This window comes from Bradysia coprophila, unplaced genomic scaffold, assembly GCF_014529535.1.
Source record: "Bradysia coprophila strain Holo2 unplaced genomic scaffold, BU_Bcop_v1 contig_235, whole genome shotgun sequence".
In the NCBI taxonomy this organism is placed as follows: domain Eukaryota; kingdom Metazoa; phylum Arthropoda; class Insecta; order Diptera; family Sciaridae; genus Bradysia; species Bradysia coprophila.
This window is the reverse complement of record NW_023503496.1, coordinates 3,824,067-3,847,024: the sequence shown is the minus strand read 5'-3', so window position 1 is coordinate 3,847,024 and position 22,958 is coordinate 3,824,067. Positions and strand designations below refer to the sequence as shown.

Below are 22,958 nucleotides of genomic sequence, written 5' to 3'. Positions count from 1 at the left end.
GTGAGACAAAATATTGCGTTGCGTGTTTCTGTTTTTTTTACCTATGCATAAAAAATGCATGTAAATCGACGACATATTTTCATGGTCGGCAATTTTGTCAATTTTAATTTTGTTTACGAGATCCCAAAATTGTTTCTTCCCCGAAGTAATCCATGAATCGTCTGTATTCAATTCTATTTGCATTCAATGCAACACTTTCAAAATGGATCTTATCGATATAATTTTAACATTTAATGAATTTTGTAGGCGGATTAGCTCAAAAAAGACAATTTTTCTTTTAAATAATTGCGCCAATATATTTCGTCTTTAGTTCAAACATTTAAAAAAAAGTCAAAAATGTAAAAACAACTGATTTTGTCATGCAAAAATATAGATAAAAATTGACAAAATTGCCGACCACGAAAATATGTCGTCGATTTATATGCATTTTTTATGCATAGGTAAAAAAGACAGAAACACGCAAACGCAATATTTGTCTTACAAGCAAGTCGAACTTTGATGTGAGACAAAATATTGCGTTGCCTGTTTCTGTCTTTTTTACCTATGCATAAAAATAGTCATTTTGTGTACCTGTTTTGGACGATTGATTTTAGGCAATTTCGCGGATTGTAGACGAACGAAGTGAGGTCTACAAGCGAAAGTGCCTTAAATCAACCGTCCCAAACAGGTGCACATGTGAGTTTTCATGCAGAGGGCCGGAACCCGAGAAAATTCGAAAAATTGCCCTCATTTTCGGCCCCGAAGCATGAAAATGCATATAAATCGACGACATATTTTCATGGTCGGCAATTTTGTCAATTTTAATTTTGTTTACGAGATCCCAAAATTGTTTCTTCCCCCGAAGTAATCCATGAATCGTCTGTATTCAATTCTATTTGCATTCAATGCAACACTTTCAAAATGGATCTTATCGATATAATTTTAACATTTAATGAATTTTGTAGGCGGATTAGCTCAAAAAAGACAATTTTTCTTTTAAATAATTGCGCCAATATATTTCGTCTTTAGTTCAAACATTTAAAAAAAAGTCAAAAATGTAAAACAACTGATTTTGTCATGCAAAAATATAGATAAAAATTGACAAAATTGCCGACCACGAAAATATGTCGTCGATTTATATGCATTTTTTATGCATAGGTAAAAAAGACAGAAACACGCAACGCAATATTTGTCTTACAAGCAAGTCGAACTTTGATGTGAGACAAAATATTGCGTTGCGTGTTTCTGTCTTTTTTACCTATGCATAAAAAATGCATATAAATCGACGACATATTTTCATGGTCGGCAATTTTGTCAATTTTAATTTTGTTTACGAGATCCCAAAATTGTTTCTTCCCCGAAGTAATCCATGAATCGTCTGTATTCAATTCTATTTGCATTCAATGCAACACTTTCAAAATGGATCTTATCGATATAATTTTAACATTTAATGAATTTTGTAGGCGGATTAGCTCAAAAAAGACAATTTTTCTTTTAAATAATTGCGCCAATATATTTCGTCTTTAGTTCAAACATTTAAAAAAAAGTCAAAAATGTAAAAACAACTGATTTTGTCATGCAAAAATATAGATAAAAATTGACAAAATTGCCGACCACGAAAGTATGTCGTCGATTTATATGCATTTTTTATGCATAGGTAAAAAAGACAGAAACACGCAACGCAATATTTGTCTTACAAGCAAGTCGAACTTTGATGTGAGACAAAATATTGCGTTGCGTGTTTCTGTCTTTTTTACCTATGCATAAAAAATGCATATAAATCGACGACATATTTTCATGGTCGGCAATTTTGTCAATTTTAATTTTGTTTACGAGATCCCAAAATTGTTTCTTCCCCCGAAGTAATCCATGAATCGTCTGTATTCAATTCTATTTGCATTCAATGCAACACTTTCAAAATGGATCTTATCGATATAATTTTAACATTTAATGAATTTTGTAGGCGGATTAGCTCAAAAAAGACAATTTTTCTTTTAAATAATTGCGCCAATATATTTCGTCTTTAGTTCAAACATTTAAAAAAAAGTCAAAAATGTAAAAACAACTGATTTTGTCATGCAAAAATATAGATAAAAATTGACAAAATTGCCGACCACGAAAATATGTCGTCGATTTATATGCATTTTTTATGCATAGGTAAAAAAGACAGAAACACGCAACGCAATATTTGTCTTACAAGCAAGTCGAACTTTGATGTGAGACAAAATATTGCGTTGCGTGTTTCTGTCTTTTTTACCTATGCATAAAAAATGCATATAAATCGACGACATATTTTCATGGTCGGCAATTTTTGTCAATTTTAATTTTGTTTACGAGATCCCAAAATTGTTTCTTCCCCCGAAGTAATCCATGAATCGTCTGTATTCAATTCTATTTGCATTCAATGCAACACTTTCAAAATGGATCTTATCGATATAATTTTAACATTTAATGAATTTTGTAGGCGGATTAGCTCAAAAAAGACAATTTTTCTTTTAAATAATTGCGCCAATATATTTCGTCTTTAGTTCAAACATTTAAAAAAAAGTCAAAAATGTAAAAACAACTGATTTTGTCATGCAAAAATATAGATAAAAATTGACAAAATTGCCGACCACGAAAGTATGTCGTCGATTTATATGCATTTTTTATGCATAGGTAAAAAAGACAGAAAACACGCAACGCAATATTTGTCTTACAAGCAAGTCGAACTTTGATGTGAGACAAAATATTGCGTTGCGTGTTTCTGTCTTTTTTACCTATGCATAAAAAATGCATATAAATCGACGACATATTTTCATGGTCGGCAATTTTGTCAATTTTAATTTTGTTTACGAGATCCCAAAATTGTTTCTTCCCCCGAAGTAATCCATGAATCGTCTGTATTCAATTCTATTTGCATTCAATGCAACACTTTCAAAATGGATCTTATCGATATAATTTTAACATTTAATGAATTTTGTAGGCGGATTAGCTCAAAAAAGACAATTTTTCTTTTAAATAATTGCGCCAATATATTTCGTCTTTAGTTCAAACATTTAAAAAAAAGTCAAAAATGTAAAAACAACTGATTTTGTCATGCAAAAATATAGATAAAAATTGACAAAATTGCCGACCACGAAAATATGTCGTCGATTTATATGCATTTTTTATGCATAGGTAAAAAAGACAGAAACACGCAACGCAATATTTGTCTTACAAGCAAGTCGAACTTTGATGTGAGACAAAATATTGCGTTGCGTGTTTCTGTCTTTTTTACCTATGCATAAAAAATGCATATAAATCGACGACATATTTTAGTGGTCGTCAATTTTGTCAATTTTTATCTATATTTTTGCATGACAAAATCAGTTGTTTTTACATTTTTGACTTTTTTTTTAAATGTTTGAACTAAAGACGAAATATATATTGGCATTTATTCCCTTGACTGAAAGTCATGGGTCTTACGGATGATAAACACTCTAAAATGTTTGTCACAAAATGTTCACTATGATTGAAAATACATGAATGTATGACCAAAAATCTTAAATACAGAAAATGTTTGTCACACTTTGTTCATTTTTTGATAACACGATAACTCGAGTAATTCTCAATGGATTTCCAATTTTTTTTTTATTCGACGGGGAATTAAATTCCTGAGGTTAAGTTCGAAGATGGGCTATGATGTACCGATGATCTTAAAGATATTCCCAAAAGAATTTTTGTCTCATTGCTTGATAACACGATAACTTGAGCAATCTTCAACTGAGTTCCAAATTATTTTTTTTATTTGACGAGGAATTAAATTCTTTAGGTTAAGTTCGAAGATAGGCTATAACAGACTGGGGAGCTCGGAGATATTCTCGAAAGAATTTTTGTCTTGTCTCTTGATAACAAGATAACTCGAGTAATTCTTAGTGGATTTCCAAAAACTTTTTTTTATCGAAGAGGAATTCAATTCCTCAGGTCAAGTTTGAAGATGGGCTATAACGGACCGGTGATCTTAAAGATATTCTTAATAGAATTTTTGGCTCGTCGCTTGATTCCACGATAACTTGAATAATCCTAAACGGATTTCCAAAAACTTCTTTTTAATCGACGGGGAATTCAATTCCTCACGTTAAGTTCAAAGATGGGCTATAATAGACCGGAGATCTCTGAGATATTCCCAAAAGAATTTTTGGGTCAACGTTTGATAACTTGAGTATTTCTCAACAGATTTCCAAAACTTTTTTTTAATCGAGAGGAATTAAATTCCTGAGGTTAAGTTTGAAGATGGCCAATAACGGACGAGTCACCTTAGAGCAGGTCTTAGAGATATTCCCAAAAGAATTTTCGTCTCGTCGGTCGCTTGATAGCACGATAGCTTGAATAATCCTCAACAAAAAAAATTATTCGACTAAGAATGAAATTTGTGATGGCTCTGTCTCCTTATCATACGGAGTAATTTCGACAGAACTGAAATTACTAACGAAGTTAACGTTAATGGAAAATGATGGATCAATAATCTATGATTTGTTCTGAAAGACTTCTATGAGTGATTTCTTGCTGTCTATGCTAGAAAAAAAATCAACGAGTGTGAACTTTGCGGCCAGAGCGAAGCGAGGGCCGTAAACACACTAGTTGCATACCTTATTGATGAGCAAATCGGGTCAATTCAGTAGATTTATTTGCTAAAAAAGTCTTTTAATCTAGAAAATTTCAACTACTGTGAGCTTTGCGGCCGTATTCACATGAGTTTAAATTTTATTCAAGAGGTAGACAAGAAATACCTCCTCTTTAAAGCATCTTTCTGTTTGTTCTGAAAATTTCTTTGCAATCAAATAAAAGGAGTGAACAATTTATGACAAAATAAGACAAAGAGGTGTTTTAAGTCAGTGCGGATCTTTGTGATGCGAATTTTTGTGATGTCACCAAATCTCACCAAAAAAATCAAAATCAAAAAATCGCTAGGATTTAACAAACATTTTGTTAATTTTTTTTTCTTAATGATAATCTGTTTATTGTTAATCTTATCAATTAGTAATTTATCCTTTTACGAAATGTAACGTAAAGCCTTTACTGTAAAGTATTTTTGTACAATCCTTGGGAATTCATCCTTATACGAAATGTAACATAAAGGCGTTTGTACAATTCCATTTACGAAGAGAAACGTAAAGGCGTGTTGTTTCATCTTAGGGAATTCATCCATTTACAAACTGCAACGTAAAGGCGTTTTGTTCGAACTTGCAGATATTAGAGACATCATCAATATTATTGGCCATCATAATCACATATAAAATGCACAGCGGTAATACTTATACCGAATAGTTATTGCACATTTTAGAGGTTTCATGTCTCTCGATTTGTCGATCAAAAATATCCAAAATTGAAACATTTTCCGACGCTTCGTGACTTTATTGTCACATAACACATCAGCTATTAATTCAATCTTTAAACACATAAGATCACGTTAAAATTCCTTTTAAAAAAACTCGCACCTTACGTGCAAGCGAAATGACAAAATTATGTCTGAAGTCAATTCGACTACACGTAAGAAATTCTAATTTGATTTTTGTATTTATATTTTGAGCCACAGCTGATATTATGGCGTTAAGGTCACAAAATGTTTAAAGTTGTTTCAATTTATTGATTTTCGGACCGACGAATTGAGAAACATACTGAGCCATCTTGGTTAATAATATTGTTAACTATTCGAAACAGAATATTCCAAACAATGATTGTAGACGATCAAAACAGAAAACATTTTTACTGATTTAATACAACAAATCCAACATTTGAACACGCAACTCCTTTGCATTTAGCTGAACTAATTTCGAAAATACTGATAGAAATTGATATCAAAGTCACAATAAAGCACAAAAATTAAATTAAAATTTACAAATTGAAGAACAAGTTTTATAATTCGCTGTCCTCTTGTCGGTTGACTTTTGCACAATGAAAAAAAAAAAAAATCTCTAATGTCAAGGAACAATAATGAAATAATGAACAAAACGTATGAAAACGAGAGGGTAGTAGATCCGATCATAATTTGTTTCAGATGTCTGTTTAGTTTATTGAGATTGCGTCGCTCTTTCGTCCACAAAAATTTAATAAATTTGCATATCGTAGACGTAGGCAAGCCACAATACAATATTTTTGAATTATTTTGTAGTTTATCGAAATGTTTATTTAGTGACTTATTGCAGAAAGTTACACTTGTTAAACAAAGAAAGAAAAACACAGTTAGCTGTGCACAAATTTGGATAAAGAATAAGACATTCCTCTTCCATAATGTAAATGTAACACATGAACAATTGATTTGGTTTTGTTTAAATTGCATGCAAATCACCGATGTTGTGTTATTATAAAGATGAACATATTTGTATAAAATGATAAAGATTTGGTGTGATAAAAAAGTATTTCAACGAATGTTCGTTTTTAAATGCATTTGCGGCATTCGATATACTTTTTGTACTGGGATAGGGTTTTTGCTGCTGGGAGAGAAAACGTACTAAAACGTAAAAAGCTGTCAAAAGATGTGACAGAAGGATTAGCTAAATATACTGAAACCAAATATTTTTAAAGTTTATGGACTGTAAGTACTGAAATAAATCGGGTTAAGTTGGTTAATGGAAAATACTGAAGTAATAATCTGTTATTTATTCCGAAAAGACTTTTATGTGTCATTTATTGTTGCCTATGCTAGAAAAAAAATCATCGAGTGTGAACTTTGCGGCCAGAGCGAAGCGAGGGCCGTAATCACACGAGTTACATACTTTATTCATGATCAAATGAGGCCGAGTTTCAGTAGATTTAATTGCTAAAAAAATTCTCATAATTTAGAAAATTTAAACGAACGTGAGCTTTACAGTCAGAGCAAAGCGAGGCCTTCCATATTTTTTTTTAATCGACTAGGACTGGAATACATGAGGCTTAGGTTAGTAAATGGAAAGTATTGGAGTAACAATCTAGACTTTATTTCGAAAAGATTTTTTTGAGTGATTTCGTGGTAGTTGTTTGTATACAAAAAATTGAACAAGTGTGGACTTTGCGGCCTGAGCGAAGCGAGGGCCGTAATCCACACGTTCAATACATAATCAAGAAATCTTTTCACCACCGCTTATAGCAGACAATGGGACTTTCTGAAAAAAATTTTGGAATATAATAAAGCGAATGCGCAATTTATACGAAAATAAGAAGCGCGCAGATTCTCGTGAATTTAAGATTTCGTAACTTGACAGTTGTCATCTTAAAAGTTACGAATCGTATGGACATTCGCATTAAGGTGACAACCCAGAGTGCAGATTTTCGTATTTTCGTAACTTTAAAGAATTCGTAACTTGACAATTCTTGTACGATTTTATACACGCAACCGTCAAGTTACGAATATTTATTCAGTCAGTCAAGGGACCTGACCCACCCATAAGGTGGGGCCTAGTGAGTTACTTGAATCCAATCTGGAATTCAGCACCAAGAGGTGTTTTGAATGATTTGTTGTTACTCCAGAAAAGAGCATTACGTAATATTCACGGTTTGAAGTTCAGAGCTTCAGCGAAAGACTACTTTAACAGGTCGATCCTACCAATCGATTATTTTAATGCTCTTCAGACGGCATCGTTGGTTTTTTCCTTAAAGAACGATCTGATAAAGCACGATGTTGAAGTAAGACCGAATGGTGACGTCCACGATCACTTAACTAGGGGAAGAAATCTTCTTCATCCGTCATTTTCCCAAACCAGTTTTGGACAAAAGGCAGTAGAGATCCGTGGTTTCAGTTTTTTTAACAGTTTGCCATCGGCTTTGCGCGATTTGAATGGTATAAAGGCGTTCAAACGCCATCTGAAAAGTCATTTGTTCGGTATCTTCCGATCGCCTCATGAGTGGTTTTTCGGCAATCAACTGCAAAAGAAACTCAATTTTCTTTTCTTGATTTTTAACAATTTTTACTGTAACTTAAAACGTAAACATCTATAACATTATGGCCTATTAAAAATCCTTAACATTTTTCATTAGCACAATAATAAGAAGGAGAGATAAAAAAACGGTCGCTCGGTCGCGGCAAACAGAAACTTTTTACAAAATAGAATTTCCCTTTTACGGTTGTTACAACTAAAAGTATTATCACAAGAAATAAAATTAAAAATCAAAATTTATGCGCAATTAGTGCTTCCAATTCAGACCGGTTCAGCCGGCTTACTGGCGACAGCGACATAATTGTTGTTTTAAATTCATCATCGCGGAATTAATTGAATTTCTTAAAAAAAGGTGAATCGGAAGATCATAAAACTCTTTATGAGTCAAATATGCTTTGAATTGCAGTTAGGGCTGTTGGTGTAACAGAACTGGTCGAATGGAAACCCATCTCCCACTCTTTCCTTTATTTACAAAAAAAAAACGTTCCAGCCCGACATATCCAACCAACATATCATCGACTCAAACGTAAACCTCTCCGGTTTTCTGTTCCGGTGTGCTTTTCTTCAAAGTCGACGGTGCCGACGAATTTCCTAAATTATTCTGCCGTCCTGGCACTGGCGATTTATTCGATGCGTCCGATATCGTTCGCATACGACCGACGTGCGGTGCAGCCGACAATGAACTGCTTTGCCGCGAAAGTGGGCGTCCCCTGATCCCGTCCACTTCGTCGTCCATTGTGTCGGATGGTATTTCGGTGATGATAACATTCGATGGAGTCGTTGGCGATGAATTCATCGGCATCGTTTGAATGGACACGGATACTTCGTGGCTGGGCGATGTGCCGTTCGTCACTTTCGGGAATAGAGTGACGCGCATCATGGACGGTGTGTTTGTAATTTCGGCAAAACTGCCACTAGATGTTACCGTTGGTATCACCACCGAGCGAGCGAGTTCGGCTGTGGTGGGACTGTTGGTGTTAAGGGTATTGTTCACCGAACCGGAATCCATTTCGTTTATGGGACTGAGCTGGAGAGTTGCTATTGGAAGGGTGTCGTCTTTCGTCGGTGTTGGATAGACACTCGGCTCGGTGGCAAGTTTTCGAGTTGCAAGCGCAACGCTTTCTGCTATATTCAAAATGGAATGCTGGTTGTTGCTGGACTGGGACGATGGCGTTGGCATCAAATTGAATCGATTCTCTTTGTCATTTGAAACGTCTGGTGTAGGGATCCGGGGACGGTTTTTCTGTGGTGCTGTCGAGAGTGCTCCGTTCAGATTTAATTTGGAATCTGTTCGAAGAGAGATACAAGTAAAATGACTGGTGTTCTGGGGGTATAAATTGTCATCATTCACTCACTTTGCTTCAAAAACTGTCGCTGTTGTCGATCCGATTTCCGACTCACAAATTTCTCGTACAAACTCATTTTATGCGCAGGCGGTTGAGTAGTCTGTCCTGGTAAGACCGCCTCGGGATTAGCATAAACCGAGTTGTTACGGTTTCGCTTGAATACGCCACCGGACGAATAGGCTGTCGACGAGCTCCGCACTGAACCCATGCGAGATATTTGTCGACTGAACCAATTCTTTCTACGCTCCACCATTGGAGTATCGACACTTTCCTGTGAACGCAATAAATCATAAATTAGGGGTAAGAAAAACACTTCGGCTATACTGTCCACTTACATAGTCTGCATACACGTCCTCACCACCCTTCGCTGTCGAAATATTGGCATAGAGTGCATCGTTTTGCTTCACTTTGTAGTGTTCGGCTGATCCTTTCGGTTCATGTTTGCGATAATGTTCGGAACCAACAGTGTACGGCAGCTCTTTGGGCACTATTTCGTCCCAATACTGATCGCGTAGAAGCTCCGGATGCTCCTCGTGCATTTCGTCCACAATCATGTACGACGCCTGAAAATAATTTATTGAACAACAATCATATCGCATGTAAACGGCGGCTCTGGTTTCGTAAGTAAATTTTTTACAGCACACAGTGCCTGGAGAGACATTCTGTGCTATGAGTTTTGTAAAAATTGTTTCGTAATAGAGAGTCCTCATATGTAAGCTTCGTAAGCTTAACATCAGACTTCTGTCGTTTGAGACTATTACTAACATTCTTATGGATTGCCCTTGTCCCTACGAACTTTGGTTTTTTGCATGACAAAATCAGTTGTTTTTACATTTTTGACTTTTTTTTTAAATGTTTGAACTAAAGACGAAATATATATTGGCATTTATTCCCTTGACTGAAAGTCATGGGTCTTACGGATGATAAACACTCTAAAATGTTTGTCACAAAATGTTCACTATGATTGAAAATACATGAATGTATGACCAAAAATCTTAAATACAGAAAATGTTTGTCACACTTTGTTCATTTTTTGATAACACGATAACTCGAGTAATTCTCAATGGATTTCCAATTTTTTTTTTATTCGACGGGGAATTAAATTCCTGAGGTTAAGTTCGAAGATGGGCTATGATGTACCGATGATCTTAAAGATATTCCCAAAAGAATTTTTGTCTCATTGCTTGATAACACGATAACTTGAGCAATCTTCAACTGAGTTCCAAATTATTTTTTTTATTTGACGAGGAATTAAATTCTTTAGGTTAAGTTCGAAGATAGGCTATAACAGACTGGGGAGCTCGGAGATATTCTCGAAAGAATTTTTGTCTTGTCTCTTGATAACAAGATAACTCGAGTAATTCTTAGTGGATTTCCAAAAACTTTTTTTTATCGAAGAGGAATTCAATTCCTCAGGTCAAGTTTGAAGATGGGCTATAACGGACCGGTGATCTTAAAGATATTCTTAATAGAATTTTTGGCTCGTCGCTTGATTCCACGATAACTTGAATAATCCTAAACGGATTTCCAAAAACTTCTTTTTAATCGACGGGGAATTCAATTCCTCACGTTAAGTTCAAAGATGGGCTATAATAGACCGGAGATCTCTGAGATATTCCCAAAAGAATTTTTGGGTCAACGTTTGATAACTTGAGTATTTCTCAACAGATTTCCAAAACTTTTTTTTAATCGAGAGGAATTAAATTCCTGAGGTTAAGTTTGAAGATGGCCAATAACGGACGAGTCACCTTAGAGCAGGTCTTAGAGATATTCCCAAAAGAATTTTCGTCTCGTCGGTCGCTTGATAGCACGATAGCTTGAATAATCCTCAACAAAAAAAATTATTCGACTAAGAATGAAATTTGTGATGGCTCTGTCTCCTTATCATACGGAGTAATTTCGACAGAACTGAAATTACTAACGAAGTTAACGTTAATGGAAAATGATGGATCAATAATCTATGATTTGTTCTGAAAAGACTTCTATGAGTGATTTCTTGCTGTCTATGCTAGAAAAAAAATCAACGAGTGTGAACTTTGCGGCCAGAGCGAAGCGAGGGCCGTAAACACACTAGTTGCATACCTTATTGATGAGCAAATCGGGTCAATTCAGTAGATTTATTTGCTAAAAAAGTCTTTTAATCTAGAAAATTTCAACTACTGTGAGCTTTGCGGCCGTATTCACATGAGTTTAAATTTTATTCAAGAGGTAGACAAGAAATACCTCCTCTTTAAAGCATCTTTCTGTTTGTTCTGAAAATTTCTTTGCAATCAAATAAAAGGAGTGAACAATTTATGACAAAATAAGACAAAGAGGTGTTTTAAGTCAGTGCGGATCTTTGTGATGCGAATTTTTGTGATGTCACCAAATCTCACCAAAAAATCAAAATCAAAAAATCGCTAGGATTTAACAAACATTTTGTTAATTTTTTTTTCTTAATGATAATCTGTTTATTGTTAATCTTATCAATTAGTAATTTATCCTTTTACGAAATGTAACGTAAAGCCTTTACTGTAAAGTATTTTTGTACAATCCTTGGGAATTCATCCTTATACGAAATGTAACATAAAGGCGTTTGTACAATTCCATTTACGAAGAGAAACGTAAAGGCGTGTTGTTTCATCTTAGGGAATTCATCCATTTACAAACTGCAACGTAAAGGCGTTTTGTTCGAACTTGCAGATATTAGAGACATCATCAATATTATTGGCCATCATAATCACATATAAAATGCACAGCGGTAATACTTATACCGAATAGTTATTGCACATTTTAGAGGTTTCATGTCTCTCGATTTGTCGATCAAAAATATCCAAAATTGAAACATTTTCCGACGCTTCGTGACTTTATTGTCACATAACACATCAGCTATTAATTCAATCTTTAAACACATAAGATCACGTTAAAATTCCTTTTAAAAAAACTCGCACCTTACGTGCAAGCGAAATGACAAAATTATGTCTGAAGTCAATTCGACTACACGTAAGAAATTCTAATTTGATTTTTGTATTTATATTTTGAGCCACAGCTGATATTATGGCGTTAAGGTCACAAAATGTTTAAAGTTGTTTCAATTTATTGATTTTCGGACCGACGAATTGAGAAACATACTGAGCCATCTTGGTTAATAATATTGTTAACTATTCGAAACAGAATATTCCAAACAATGATTGTAGACGATCAAAACAGAAAACATTTTTACTGATTTAATACAACAAATCCAACATTTGAACACGCAACTCCTTTGCATTTAGCTGAACTAATTTCGAAAATACTGATAGAAATTGATATCAAAGTCACAATAAAGCACAAAAATTAAATTAAAATTTACAAATTGAAGAACAAGTTTTATAATTCGCTGTCCTCTTGTCGGTTGACTTTTGCACAATGAAAAAAAAAAAAAATCTCTAATGTCAAGGAACAATAATGAAATAATGAACAAAACGTATGAAAACGAGAGGGTAGTAGATCCGATCATAATTTGTTTCAGATGTCTGTTTAGTTTATTGAGATTGCGTCGCTCTTTCGTCCACAAAAATTTAATAAATTTGCATATCGTAGACGTAGGCAAGCCACAATACAATATTTTTGAATTATTTTGTAGTTTATCGAAATGTTTATTTAGTGACTTATTGCAGAAAGTTACACTTGTTAAACAAAGAAAGAAAAACACAGTTAGCTGTGCACAAATTTGGATAAAGAATAAGACATTCCTCTTCCATAATGTAAATGTAACACATGAACAATTGATTTGGTTTTGTTTAAATTGCATGCAAATCACCGATGTTGTGTTATTATAAAGATGAACATATTTGTATAAAATGATAAAGATTTGGTGTGATAAAAAAGTATTTCAACGAATGTTCGTTTTTAAATGCATTTGCGGCATTCGATATACTTTTTGTACTGGGATAGGGTTTTTGCTGCTGGGAGAGAAAACGTACTAAAACGTAAAAAGCTGTCAAAAGATGTGACAGAAGGATTAGCTAAATATACTGAAACCAAATATTTTTAAAGTTTATGGACTGTAAGTACTGAAATAAATCGGGTTAAGTTGGTTAATGGAAAATACTGAAGTAATAATCTGTTATTTATTCCGAAAAGACTTTTATGTGTCATTTATTGTTGCCTATGCTAGAAAAAAAATCATCGAGTGTGAACTTTGCGGCCAGAGCGAAGCGAGGGCCGTAATCACACGAGTTACATACTTTATTCATGATCAAATGAGGCCGAGTTTCAGTAGATTTAATTGCTAAAAAAATTCTCATAATTTAGAAAATTTAAACGAACGTGAGCTTTACAGTCAGAGCAAAGCGAGGCCTTCCATATTTTTTTTTAATCGACTAGGACTGGAATACATGAGGCTTAGGTTAGTAAATGGAAAGTATTGGAGTAACAATCTAGACTTTATTTCGAAAAGATTTTTTTGAGTGATTTCGTGGTAGTTGTTTGTATACAAAAAATTGAACAAGTGTGGACTTTGCGGCCTGAGCGAAGCGAGGGCCGTAATCCACACGTTCAATACATAATCAAGAAATCTTTTCACCACCGCTTATAGCAGACAATGGGACTTTCTGAAAAAAATTTTGGAATATAATAAAGCGAATGCGCAATTTATACGAAAATAAGAAGCGCGCAGATTCTCGTGAATTTAAGATTTCGTAACTTGACAGTTGTCATCTTAAAAGTTACGAATCGTATGGACATTCGCATTAAGGTGACAACCCAGAGTGCAGATTTTCGTATTTTCGTAACTTTAAAGAATTCGTAACTTGACAATTCTTGTACGATTTTATACACGCAACCGTCAAGTTACGAATATTTATTCAGTCAGTCAAGGGACCTGACCCACCCATAAGGTGGGGCCTAGTGAGTTACTTGAATCCAATCTGGAATTCAGCACCAAGAGGTGTTTTGAATGATTTGTTGTTACTCCAGAAAAGAGCATTACGTAATATTCACGGTTTGAAGTTCAGAGCTTCAGCGAAAGACTACTTTAACAGGTCGATCCTACCAATCGATTATTTTAATGCTCTTCAGACGGCATCGTTGGTTTTTTCCTTAAAGAACGATCTGATAAAGCACGATGTTGAAGTAAGACCGAATGGTGACGTCCACGATCACTTAACTAGGGGAAGAAATCTTCTTCATCCGTCATTTTCCCAAACCAGTTTTGGACAAAAGGCAGTAGAGATCCGTGGTTTCAGTTTTTTTAACAGTTTGCCATCGGCTTTGCGCGATTTGAATGGTATAAAGGCGTTCAAACGCCATCTGAAAAGTCATTTGTTCGGTATCTTCCGATCGCCTCATGAGTGGTTTTTCGGCAATCAACTGCAAAAGAAACTCAATTTTCTTTTCTTGATTTTTAACAATTTTTACTGTAACTTAAAACGTAAACATCTATAACATTATGGCCTATTAAAAATCCTTAACATTTTTCATTAGCACAATAATAAGAAGGAGAGATAAAAAAACGGTCGCTCGGTCGCGGCAAACAGAAACTTTTTACAAAATAGAATTTCCCTTTTACGGTTGTTACAACTAAAAGTATTATCACAAGAAATAAAATTAAAAATCAAAATTTATGCGCAATTAGTGCTTCCAATTCAGACCGGTTCAGCCGGCTTACTGGCGACAGCGACATAATTGTTGTTTTAAATTCATCATCGCGGAATTAATTGAATTTCTTAAAAAAAGGTGAATCGGAAGATCATAAAACTCTTTATGAGTCAAATATGCTTTGAATTGCAGTTAGGGCTGTTGGTGTAACAGAACTGGTCGAATGGAAACCCATCTCCCACTCTTTCCTTTATTTACAAAAAAAAAACGTTCCAGCCCGACATATCCAACCAACATATCATCGACTCAAACGTAAACCTCTCCGGTTTTCTGTTCCGGTGTGCTTTTCTTCAAAGTCGACGGTGCCGACGAATTTCCTAAATTATTCTGCCGTCCTGGCACTGGCGATTTATTCGATGCGTCCGATATCGTTCGCATACGACCGACGTGCGGTGCAGCCGACAATGAACTGCTTTGCCGCGAAAGTGGGCGTCCCCTGATCCCGTCCACTTCGTCGTCCATTGTGTCGGATGGTATTTCGGTGATGATAACATTCGATGGAGTCGTTGGCGATGAATTCATCGGCATCGTTTGAATGGACACGGATACTTCGTGGCTGGGCGATGTGCCGTTCGTCACTTTCGGGAATAGAGTGACGCGCATCATGGACGGTGTGTTTGTAATTTCGGCAAAACTGCCACTAGATGTTACCGTTGGTATCACCACCGAGCGAGCGAGTTCGGCTGTGGTGGGACTGTTGGTGTTAAGGGTATTGTTCACCGAACCGGAATCCATTTCGTTTATGGGACTGAGCTGGAGAGTTGCTATTGGAAGGGTGTCGTCTTTCGTCGGTGTTGGATAGACACTCGGCTCGGTGGCAAGTTTTCGAGTTGCAAGCGCAACGCTTTCTGCTATATTCAAAATGGAATGCTGGTTGTTGCTGGACTGGGACGATGGCGTTGGCATCAAATTGAATCGATTCTCTTTGTCATTTGAAACGTCTGGTGTAGGGATCCGGGGACGGTTTTTCTGTGGTGCTGTCGAGAGTGCTCCGTTCAGATTTAATTTGGAATCTGTTCGAAGAGAGATACAAGTAAAATGACTGGTGTTCTGGGGGTATAAATTGTCATCATTCACTCACTTTGCTTCAAAAACTGTCGCTGTTGTCGATCCGATTTCCGACTCACAAATTTCTCGTACAAACTCATTTTATGCGCAGGCGGTTGAGTAGTCTGTCCTGGTAAGACCGCCTCGGGATTAGCATAAACCGAGTTGTTACGGTTTCGCTTGAATACGCCACCGGACGAATAGGCTGTCGACGAGCTCCGCACTGAACCCATGCGAGATATTTGTCGACTGAACCAATTCTTTCTACGCTCCACCATTGGAGTATCGACACTTTCCTGTGAACGCAATAAATCATAAATTAGGGGTAAGAAAAACACTTCGGCTATACTGTCCACTTACATAGTCTGCATACACGTCCTCACCACCCTTCGCTGTCGAAATATTGGCATAGAGTGCATCGTTTTGCTTCACTTTGTAGTGTTCGGCTGATCCTTTCGGTTCATGTTTGCGATAATGTTCGGAACCAACAGTGTACGGCAGCTCTTTGGGCACTATTTCGTCCCAATACTGATCGCGTAGAAGCTCCGGATGCTCCTCGTGCATTTCGTCCACAATCATGTACGACGCCTGAAAATAATTTATTGAACAACAATCATATCGCATGTAAACGGCGGCTCTGGTTTCGTAAGTAAATTTTTTACAGCACACAGTGCCTGGAGAGACATTCTGTGCTATGAGTTTTGTAAAAATTGTTTCGTAATAGAGAGTCCTCATATGTAAGCTTCGTAAGCTTAACATCAGACTTCTGTCGTTTGAGACTATTACTAACATTCTTATGGATTGCCCTTGTCCCTACGAACTTTGGTTTAGAGTGGAAACCTCCAACGACCATAGCATCGTGCCATAAAGCAGACACATTGGTTTCTGCTAATGTTTAGATCTGATAGACAGTACAATCTAATTTCATAACTTCTCAAAAGCTTTAAAGAATTATTGGTAAGGAAACAACTAACCACAAGTGGCTAGTCATGCCCTGTTGCATGTACAAACCTAGCAAATCGAAATGAAAGTAAACTTTCCGCACGTGACTGCGTGGTTTACTTTCATTTTGCTTACGATTTTCTAGACTTGTACATCCAACAGGGTATGACTAGTCACTTGATGAGATGTTGGCAAAAAAGGTTTCTTACAGGCTTTTGAAAAGTTATGAAATTGCATTGTACTGTCTCTCAGATCGAAACAGTGGCTGAAACCATTTCGCTAATTTCAAAGAACAAAGTTTCTACTTCAGTCATAGCAAAGCACGGAGACCTCTCACTAGTGCCTTCAAAAAATTGTATCTCGTTTAACGTGACCAAGAAACCGTAACTATGTCAGGTTGCGTCAAAAACCATTTTTTTAAAGTTCATCTGTGACCCGATGGACCGCTCCAAAAGTTAAAAGGGATCAAACGTTTTACAAAAATTTCTACCACAGCATGTTTATCATTGCATAGCTGAGGTCATGTAGTACGCGGCTATATTGGGCTAGGAATTCAAGTAGTCTGAGACGAGTTACATCGGTGAAATTCTAGGATTGGCTCTGGCATCATCAAAAAACTGAAAAATGAAAATCTTCTCTGTCCTCGATACTACTTGTCTCAATTTTACAATTTAACCAATAATGCGTGGGTAGCGATACGACAAATGTACGGCGCAAGTGAAAATATGAATCTCAATCTACTCAATCTACTCGAAAAATCTGGCGTGGAGGACAAACTTGATCCAAAAATTATATTATAGCGTGACAAAAACAACATGTTTGCTTGCAACTCTACAGTTTAACAAATGAAAACCTAGATTCATATGCTTCAATATCCTGCCGAATCGCGTGAGTTTCTCTAAGACATAAACTAAAAATCTAGTCCCTCATTTGTTAAAAAATTGCGAATCACAAAACCACAATAACTTCCAAAATCAGAAAACATGTTCACTTTTCTCCGATCGGTTACAACGACAAATTGGTGTCGATAAAATGAAAATACATTTCACCTGTTTTGCTATTTAACATTGTACATTAACGTTATTGTGCAAGTGCATAGAGATTAATTGATTTAAGGTCGCACACTCATTACATAGTGAATAAAATTAAAACCAAAACGCGACCAGAAAAAAGAAGAATTAAAATAAATAAAATTGCGCTGTACGTAAGTTACATGTTCCATGGGTTTATTGACATTTTTTTTCAAAGAACTACCACGGTTGCACACTCATATTCATGTGAAATTTTTCCATAAATTATTTAACAAAATAATTTTTTTTTTAAATTTATTATTGGCAACAACCTTACACTACAAAATGTGTAAGCTAAACAATCTGTAGCAAATTATTTGCATAATTAAAAACGGTAATCTGGGTCATATTTATGATTATTTGAAAACAATTTATTGAATTTCAATTATAGTTCGGTTCAGAAAAGCGTATTGTTCGAATGTGCCGCAGTGAGACGATTACCGAATTATTGTTGGCAATATTGTTTCACATTTTCGGAGCTGAAACTACGAACCTTTTTTTCCATTTAAAAAAAAAATCGATTTTTTCTAGAATTAAGGTACATCAAAGATCAGAGAAAGAAGTAAGTTGCCCAAAAAGCGAAACGTTTGCCTTTTTTAGATTTAGGATTAGGGATGGGAGACGTTCAAAATTATCGATAATATCAATCGAAAGAAATTATCGATAATCGATTAATCATATCGTTATCGATAATTTAATAATTATCGATAATTATCAAAATATCGAAATTCGATAATTATCAAAATATCGGTATTTTGATATTTATCTGAAAATTCATGATAATATACCGATAAATCGGAATATATCGATAAATATCGGATTTTCGGACCGAAATATCGATATATCGAATTATCGATATCTTGATGATTATCAAAATATCAATAATTATCGATAATCGATATTTTTTTTGATAATTTTCGATAAAAAAGTCAATAATTATCGATTATCGATAATCGATAATTATCTATAACCATTATCATTATCGCCCATGCCTATTTAGGATTGATCAAACGTTTTCCTTTCGTTGCTTCTTCAATTTACTTTACATGCTTCATGCATTGAAAGCCATACTTTCTGCAACAACGTAAAGTAAACTTTCTCATGCCTCATTTGGATGACGTAAAATTCGCACTTAAACTCTAATTTTCATCCTTTCATCCCTAGTTAATAACTAGTAGGTATGTATTATTTATACAGCTTTATTGGTCCGAGGCCGATTGAAACCAATCGCACTTAAAGTCTACTTTTTTTGTTTTTATTCCGAGCTCTGTACAGAATTTTTCATGCCTTGGGCCAATGCACTTCAACACTGAGAAAAACGTTGACAGTTCTGTCCCCAGGTAATGTAATTTTTCATATAAAAATCACATTACCTGTGACAGGTAATGCTGTTTTTGTATGAGAAATTACATTACCTGGGGAAAGATTATCTGTCACAGGTAATAATCTGAAAACTTTTTTGTCAGTGAAGCATGAGTGGTTCCCTAAATAGAGTACTGAAACTGGACAGTGTATCATACAAACGCAAAACACTGCAAAAAATTGTTCATTTAAAATGGAGCACTTTCTGAAGTTGACCACTATTATCACTCATGCTTTAAGTTCGTTGCTTAGGCATTACTCACTTCGTTCGAGCTACAATTCGCGAAATTGCCTAAAATATTCCGAGCCCAACAGATACGGAAATAACTATTTCGTGCTTTTGAGCTTTTTGTCAATTTTCATTTAATTTTACCTCCCCAGTAGTGTCATTTTCAACCAAAGGGAAAACAAAAGTATGTAAGAGACTACGCTGGAAACGAAACCATTTCATAAAAAAGAAACTTCCGTTGGTGTAATTGCAAGAGTTTCCCGGATCATGTGCAGATCGCGTTATCGTATAACACTGAATGTATGAAAATGACAAGCACTACTTTCGACGCCCTCAGCATGTAATAGTTATTTACATGTTTTTGTTTTCTCTAGCGTCGAAAGTGGCTTATTAACGTGTGAATTTTGTTGATCCGAGGCGAAGTCGAATGGAGGTTACATGCTACATGCGTTGAAAACCGTTCTTTTCATATTTCAAGCACTTCTTTCGACGCCCCCAGCATGTAAAATCTGTTACATAACTCTGGATAAAAACGAAAGGTCACGTTTTCGTGTGTTTATTGACCTCGGCTACGCCTCCAATCAACAAAATTCACAACTATTCATTTTTAGGGATAGTAGTCATGAAAATGGCCTTTGTGTCTGTCGGGCATAAACAGGACCGAAAATTGATTATTCGATTTCGACAAAAACAAACGTGAAAGATAATCTTACAACAGGTCGTTTGGGCTGAAAATTTCACAGATTGGTAAGAATAAAAGATCCTTCAAGGATGCCAAAATAGTAATTTAAAGTCGAAGCATTATAATTTGATCGATTCTATTCATTTTTAAATAATTGTAGTTTTCGGAGAAATCATTTCGAAAACATTACAGTATAAAAGCTTACACATAAGCATTAGAGCTGTTTACTCGCGGTATATCTGCGGGTAATCCGTTCAAATGCACGCTTCTAAGCTTTTATACTGTAATGTTTTCGAAATGATTTCTTCGAAAACTACAATTATTTAAAAATGAATTAAATGAGTAGAATCGATCAAATTATAATGCTCCGGCTTTATTTGACCGAGCAGAAAAGATTTATGAAAATCGTGAGATTGAAGTGATGTAGCCGGAAGACCCTACGTTTTTACTGTACATATCAGTCAGGATCAGGACATACTTTTGAGAAAGTTCTTGTGAAAATAAAGAAAGTTGAAGAAAATTCAAGAAGTCGAAAGATTTCTTGAATTTTCTTGATTCTCTTCAAATTCAAGAAAACCAAAAACGTCGAGAAACTTCGGCAGGGCCTGCATAAATCGAGTTTATTTGAACCGATTTTCGTTTTTCCCTAATGTGAAACTGAAAATCGAAACAAACTAGGTGGAACTACGTCAGATTTAACCTGTTACAGACAGCTGTCATCTGTTATCGACAAACAACAGCAACGACAAGCTCTCTGACCGATGAAGTCTTATATAGCAAAAGACATGTTCAAAACAAATGAAGTAAAAGATTTCTGAAATCAATTTCTGGAAATATTCGATCAAATGAAGTAATAGTTTAAGTTTAAGTAAGACTGTTAATATGATTGCAATATGTGTCAGGTTAATAACAAACAAACTGCGGTCCAATTCACTAAGTGAAATCCTATTCTATCCACTCGGTAAATTAAACTTAAACGCGGAAGAACACACAACGGAATTTCAGAACCGAAAAACATTGCTACACAGATGCCCCGCAGATCACGGTCAAAAAGCTAACATTCTATCCGAAGGTGCCGAAAAAAACAATCAAAAGCAAAAAAACAACGAATTCTGTTCTGTCGAACATTCCACAAATTCGCAAAATTCATCGATTATATTGTTCTTACATAACACATTTTGCCTTGATTTCAGTTAGCAATTTATGTTGATCAGATATTATAGTCGCGAGTGTGTATGTTTCAGGAATGATATGCATATTATCGAACGATGCTACAAGAAAACGAACAACAAAATCTAAACCAAACAAATATGCCAACCAACAACAACATCAACGAAAAAAGCAACAATGGAAAGTCATTATGCATGCCATGTCTAGTAACCGAATACTGTAATTTTCGACGAGAATACAGCTGACACATGATTATTAATTATACCACCAGCTACAGGTAGAGTGATACAGGTATGTACGTATTTAAATCTCTTAACATTGTGGCGATACAGCAGCAGCAACAACAACAAAACAGACTTTGATTGTTGAACTGAAGAGCATGGCTCTTTGATTGGAACGGTGATCGGTTTGCTATATTCTAAGATCGGATAAAAAGTGTCTATCGCCGAATTTAGGATGACCAGCATGCTTGATACATTAAGTCAATAAAATCAATCCTTCAATTAGATTAGAGCAGCCGACTCTTATTTATGAACAGTGGTTTCGACGAGAAACGTTTCATTCGTCTTGCTGTAAATGAACTAGTGTTCACTATCAATCAATTGCGTGGAACAAGCATAGCTGCACGTACAGTACATTCGTACATTCGAATCCGACAATCGTACAGTGATGAATTACGTACGTAATTGAGCATTTCGTATTTACGTAATTTCGTGATAAGTGCGGTAGACGGTGAAATCAGTAAAAACCTTAGGCCGAAAACACACGAACAATGGAAGAGACATAATAATTGTCGATCCCATCAACTCAAAATTGCTGTTGGGATGTTTCTATAGCACGATACACCTAACACCCATATATTCGAAAGTATCGCCCAACACGTTTATCACGAATTTTAGTGAATACGAAATGTCCATTTACGTACGTAATTCACCACTGATGAGCCCCTGAATTAGAGTGACATTTTTTCTGAGCTGAAATCTATAATTTTGCAGACGTTTGACACGAACGAAAGTTTGTAAATAATTTTAACGAACGAAAGTTACAGTCAAAGCAGTCAATTTTCAGCATAAATTAGCTTCAGCTGTTTTTCAGCTGATCCATACAAACAATCACAACCGTTTATACGTCTTTATACGGTTTTACCACTATCATGCGCGTGCGTGTAGCAGCTTCAACCGTATGAACAAGGAAAACCAGTTTTCATTGTATGGGTGGATCAGCTGAAAAACAGCTGAAGCAAATTTATGCTGAAAATTGACTGCCTTCGACTGTATGCAACCGAAAAAAGAACTTGTTTTGCACGGATCAGTGTGTAGTGTATTGACAATTGTCTCTAGTGTCAAACGGTCCCAAAGTATATAAACACTGACGGTGACACAAATGCGCAGTTACGCACGGACCTCTACTTTCTGGTGAGTTTAGTTTCGTTACGTTGAACATTTTATATTGAATTCGTTTGCGTGAAGTTGCAGCTTGTGGTGAGGTGAAGCTCGAGGTGAAGGTGAATTCGATTCCATACAAACTTTGCAGATCCAACATTGCTCACAAGAAAGTCTGACAATTGGAAACATTACAAAAATGATTTCACCTCAAAGTCGGGATCCAAAAGAACTCTGATCCGCTGAGGGTTTGCAT

General features: G+C 35.6%; 2 protein-coding genes and 1 long non-coding RNA gene across 5 annotated transcripts in view; 1 reads left to right on the top strand and 2 right to left on the bottom strand.

Annotated features, from left to right (window-relative positions):
• Window positions 1-7,891: 7,891 nt before the first annotated feature.
• Window positions 7,892-9,784, bottom strand: LOC119077525 (myosin-G heavy chain-like). Its single transcript, XM_037184751.1, has 3 exons — window positions 9,535-9,784; window positions 9,209-9,470; window positions 7,892-9,140 (listed from the first exon to the last, which is right to left on the bottom strand). The coding sequence occupies exons 1-3, from the start codon at window positions 9,751-9,753 to the stop codon at window positions 8,374-8,376; spliced, it is 1,248 nt and encodes a 415-aa protein (XP_037040646.1). The 5' UTR covers window positions 9,754-9,784; the 3' UTR covers window positions 7,892-8,373.
• Window positions 9,785-11,133: 1,349 nt separating this feature from the next.
• Window positions 11,134-20,972, top strand: LOC119077524. The gene is made up of 3 exons (XR_005087824.1): window positions 11,134-11,559; window positions 12,247-12,256; window positions 20,961-20,972. It is a non-coding gene; the product is annotated as an uncharacterized LOC119077524 (long non-coding RNA).
• LOC119077483 (bestrophin-2) overlaps window positions 14,583-22,958 on the bottom strand; it is a 45,961-nt gene continuing 37,585 nt past the window's right edge. For all 3 annotated transcript variants that reach the window (XM_037184695.1, XM_037184697.1, XM_037184696.1), the window contains 3 exons: window positions 16,226-16,453; window positions 15,900-16,161; window positions 14,583-15,831 (listed from right to left, as the gene is read on the bottom strand). In XM_037184695.1, coding sequence (XP_037040590.1) covers window positions 15,065-15,831; window positions 15,900-16,161; window positions 16,226-16,453 — 1,257 coding nt within the window. In that variant the 3' untranslated portion in view covers window positions 14,583-15,064. The remainder of the gene's footprint in view (window positions 15,832-15,899; window positions 16,162-16,225; window positions 16,454-22,958) is intronic.